At 35.4% G+C, this 5380-nt stretch overlaps 1 protein-coding gene across 1 annotated transcript; it reads right to left on the bottom strand.

Annotated features, from left to right (window-relative positions):
• Positions 1-263: 263 nt before the first annotated feature.
• On the bottom strand, positions 264-3951 carry LOC138330834 (UNC93-like protein). The gene is made up of 3 exons (XM_069278339.1): positions 2708-3951; positions 2011-2278; positions 264-1570 (listed from the first exon to the last, which is right to left on the bottom strand). The coding sequence occupies exons 1-3, from the start codon at positions 3620-3622 to the stop codon at positions 1329-1331; spliced, it is 1425 nt and encodes a 474-aa protein (XP_069134440.1). The 5' UTR covers positions 3623-3951; the 3' UTR covers positions 264-1328.
• Positions 3952-5380: the final 1429 nt, after the last annotated feature.

A 5380-nucleotide genomic window follows, 5' to 3' on the forward strand; every position in this document is an offset into this window, starting at 1 on the left:
ATGAATTCATAATTGGTTATGTGTATATGAATTCATAATGGGAATGTGTACATAAATTCATAATGGGAAAGGTTAAAAGTATTTTAAAAAAATCATTCGGTAATACGATGTCAACGTCAAAAGAAAAAAGAATAATGTAATGCACGTTTGTAAGAGAGATAACTCTTCTTCCTCTGTGAAGAAAATGATATGCATTTTGGAAAAAGTATACATGTACACATTCGAATGTTTTTATTAATACTGTATTCTATATTCGAGGCGATAATATGTCGCAAATATTTGTTCTCATAATATTCTCATTTACCGAGACATAATTGTTTCAACAAAATAATATTGCTTAAACTATTTTTAATTCATTACAAAATATGTATTGCACAGTTATCGGTACATATTTAATGTATTATACATAAAAATGGTCACAACATAATTTTTTTGCTTGAATAAGATGAAAGAAAATTTTGCATTTCTCTTGATTGTTTGCATCGTCGGAAACCCAAATGTTGTGACAATGTAGGGGGGAGACTACTGGGCTTCAGACGACGCACTTTTTGTAAATATACAAAGTGTTCGCTGATATACTTTTTAAAACCTTTTGACATTTCAATACTGTTTAATACACGCATACTTAAATGAAGTGAAATTGTTCATTTTCAGACAAATTGCATATAAACAAAAATACCAACACAGAAACTTGTTCAGCATAAAATATCGCATAGCCGGTTAAATTCGTGATTATGACTAGAACATGAAAATTAAATATTAACGGTTTTAACATTTCGCGATTTGACTTAAAGGGCCACTACCTTTCCGAAACGGTTTTTAATTTTTAAAATAGGAATGAAAAACGAGATCAAAAAATTTGTAGAGTCGCAGAAGTTATTAACTATACGTTTACTAGCACACTTATCATCACCTTCAGAACTGTTTAATTAGAATAAATAAAATGTTAATTTTCATAACGCGGGTCGTTTTATGTTTCCCGCCGTCGTCCTAAATGCCGCGCGGTAGTTGACTATCGCTGCGCCAGATGGCAAAACAGCGAAATGAATCTCCACTGTTATCGTACATTAGAAGGAAATCTTGCATATGTTTGATGTTGTAACCTCATATTAAGCCATCGATATATATTTTCTTTGTTATTATGTTTTTAAGAAACCTTTAAATTTTGCTCCGGAAAGGTAGTGGGCCTTTAAAAGATAAATATAAAATCCATCAATATTTCGCGATGTCTCGAAATCGCGAAAATAACCAGTTATACGGCAATTACTAATTCAGCAAATTGATTAATATGATCCCATGTGTTAATTTCAGGGTTTGTATTCTCTTTGTCATGAATTTTCCTCTATGGACAAATCCCGCTTCATTAGAAAGCGTCTGTTTCGTATCCTGATTTCCACGATGAACACCAGAGCGACTGCCACCACAAGCCACGCCCCCACAACGTACAGTTTGATAGTCTGACATACGTAATTACTATAAAGGTAAACTACGAAGAATCCGAAGGCCTCAAACATCCGAATGTTACCGAAGGCTGGTTCCTGTTGTAGTGGAAAGACGTGTCCAACAAGTGCTGGAAGGAAAAGAAAGAAAATACTGTAAACCAATTAATATTCGCGTGGGATTAAATCACCACAAAAATAAGTTAGTTTACAGCGCAATGTCTAATTCAATTGTATTGGTAAGAAACAACAGCTGTATATTGTTGTAAAAGTGAACTGAAATGCAGACTCTGGGTCTTGTGGAGGAAAAATACTATAAATGAAATATTCAATACCGTTTCGCGTACGTATGATGATATACAATGTACAAGCATTCAGGAAAGTACACATTTACATAATTATATTTCTTCATTTCACACACATAGGGTGCATCCTGAAATGACCAAAGCAATGGATTACATGTTTCATAATAAAGATATCAGTTAAATATTAAAAGGCTTATACAGATTACAAATGAAAAAATAGCAAAGATAATGAAAATATGCACGATGCTGAAGAATGAGATACGTACCACTCGTTTGAGTCTGCCATATTGCATCACCGAGGGCCCAAGCCCCAGGTATGACAAAGAAAAGAAACAACTGGTCCTTATCCGGCGTCCACAACCTCAGGAGGACTAACAATCCAGCGTTGATTAGGAAGCCGAAGAGGAAGAGGAAGGGACGTCCTATGTATTTAGTCAATATGCCATTTAAAGGGGAGGCAACTGTGTTGACGGCGCCAAAACAGATCATAGTGTAGCCTACCCAGGATAATCCTAGCTCACAGGCCACGTATGCCTGTTGAAAAAATGACATTCACAAATTTTAATTAGCAACAAAACATAGTGCACTAGCGAGCCATACACAGTTTACGAAACCAAACCAACGACAATGACAGCCTCGCACAGTATGGTATTACATAGTCACCCGATACTTTTTATAACTAGTGTGGATCATCTTTATAACAGCCTCAGTATTTCAGCTAAAAGGAAAGTGTTTTATGTCAAAAGAACCACCAATAGTAACAGATTGACCTAATACAGACAATATTGGGTCTACAGAATCATACGTACCAGTCGCAGGTTTGACTTACCGATAACGTTTCTGTTAGAACTAATATTTTTCCGTATTCGGTCACTAACAAACTATGCAACTGATAGTATATAACCGATATTTGACTTGCGTTTGTTTTGTTTGTTTGTTGTTTTTGTTGATGTTTGTTGTTACCTGTGTGTACTGGGCGTACATAACAACCTGTTCCACTCCGCTGTACATCGCTATGGGTACCATGAGCATCATATTGGTATCCGTCACCAAAAGTCTCAGAGTCGATAACAGCGTGGTGACAATACCTTTTGTATTCTCCTCTTTGGTGCTGGACCGAATTGGTTTAAGGAAGAATGCCCCAATGAAAAATCCACACATTGCACACCCAATATAGATAATCAAAAGAGTGTTTAAGATATGTTCTGGTGGTTTGCTAAACGGCGCTGGGGTGGAACTATTTTCAGGGGGAGCAAAATTATTTGGGCAAAATGCAGCGCCACATAGTTTTGATGTTGAGTTCTTATCTGATGTTGTGGCATTATCTGAAGAATCGCCATTTTGAAGGACAAGTGATGATACAAGATTTCCCCAAATTTGTGTGCTTTGGAAAGCCATTAGAAAAAATCCAAAAAATCGACTGATGACAGTTTCTGCTCGTTCACCAATCATGTGGGCGTATTCTATTGCGATAGTTGTGACGTAGGTACCTTGTGACGTCAGCATAAACCCGGAAGACATGCCATACAAGATCGAAGCAGGAATTAGAACACTTGTCTTTGGATAAAAATTCGCTGCTACGAATCCTGCCAGGCATAAAGCTGCGGAGGTGATGGCCCATTTAGCTCCAATGAATCTTATCACAGTCGGCGCAAGGATACAGGCAACGAGTGCGCCCCCAGTAATGGAGGCTAAAGAATATATTCCTATCCCCGGGTTTAGACTGCTTTCCAGGTTCTGTATACCAGAGTAAGCTGTGAAAACGAGTATAAAAATCACACACAGAACAAACAGGTTCAGACGTAAACGTCTAATAGTGCTTCTCCTTAGGGAATAGCTCAAGTGTTCATCATCTAACAGTGCTGCTTTTTCTTCCATGCTGGATATGGTGAATTCCCGGCTATTGAGTTGATTTTAAACTATTATCGTTGAACAATGTTAAGTGACACTATTTTTCAAACTGGCACACCATCCCTAGACCACAACGTAGATCATTATAATCACTTAGTAAAGACAACTTTTCATTTCACTTTCGTTGTATCCATCAGATTCAGATATCCCGTTTCTATAGAAAGTCAATGAAAGTCTTGTTATATATGTGAATATTTATATCCGTAAACTTTCATGACCTTTCTGTAGTAGATAGTGTTAAACTGTCATCCGTCCAAATCCTCTTCTATTGTCTTGTTATCACATAGGTATGCACACATACAGTGGTCACTCATCATTCAAGGTCATATTGACCATTGTTATCCAGTTGAAAACGACAGTACTACTCAGGCTATATCTTCCCTAACCGATATATATCTAAACAACGCTAAAAGTACACACCTATTCAACCCCCTCTTGAAATCTAAAAATAGATAAAATGACCAACTATTGTACACTTACTCTATTCGAAGATTAGATAATTATAAATAGGCGGAACACTCTCGCCATTAAAAGTTTATTTCCAATTTTAAAATGAAAGTTACATTTAAAGATAACTACACGAAATCGTGAATTTGTTTTGATATGTAATAACTTAAATAACTAATACTACCATGGCATGCCTCATTAATATATAGGAAATGTGCTGGTCATCAGACCGCTTGACCACCTGACCACTAGATCTTTCCGAGTTGAATGACCTGGGCAAGAGGCCACAGTACCCACCTTCCCCCTTTGTTGTTAAACATTTAAATCTCTACATTTTGGAAACGAAAATAAAATGTATCGCTCATCTTTATTAAATGTCGGAGGTAAAGATACAACAAACACAAAATCAATTGTTAAATTGTTTTACTTAAATCTGTATAAACAATTAGAGTCACTGCGCTGTGGTATAGTGAAAGACAACTACTGCGCAGTAATTATGACCCGTAACATGCCAATTAACATTTTTGCTATCTTTTAAACTGCTTCGTGTTGACCACTTTAGCATTGACAATAAACTAATACCTTTTTGAACTTTACAGATAAACAAACTCATTTTCTGAATATTTTCTCAACAAACTTAAAAGGAAGTAATTTAAGGATTTATTAATTTTTCTTACCGTATTGTAAGATATTATTATTGTTTAATATCTTAGTCAAGTTTTACCCTTTAACGACATTATTACTTCATTAAGGTGATTCTTTAATATGTTTCCTATTTAGGATTCGGTCTACTGGTTAATTGCGATAAACGTCCTAAGAACAGCTAACGACTTTCAAGGACGATCTTCTCTGTATGCCATGTGTAGTATTTGGAATTGTATGTATGTTTTGGGAGACTGCGGTATATTCTTGTTGTGTCTCTTTGCATTATTGGAACTCTTATCCTTTTAATAGTTTTATCTCACTGAAGTATACTACCAACGACACCGAACAACAATTTACTAATATTTTGTTGAAATCAATCCAAACAATAGAATATTCAGTATTAAAGATGACCGAGATGAAGTTTTTCGTAGGACCTGGTAATAATATAAGAACCATTGCAAATTATACAGAAATCATCCTTTAGATTTTTGTCTGTTATAAGAAGCATGATATTTGACTTAAATGCTTATATATATATTTAATAAATACCAATGGTTTATATACAAATACATTTAATATTTTTATTATCCATCTCCTCCGACATACACTGACAAGCAGATGAAGGACAAGTTT

Source organism: Argopecten irradians, chromosome 9 (genome assembly GCF_041381155.1).
Source record: "Argopecten irradians isolate NY chromosome 9, Ai_NY, whole genome shotgun sequence".
NCBI lineage: Eukaryota > Metazoa > Mollusca > Bivalvia > Pectinida > Pectinidae > Argopecten > Argopecten irradians.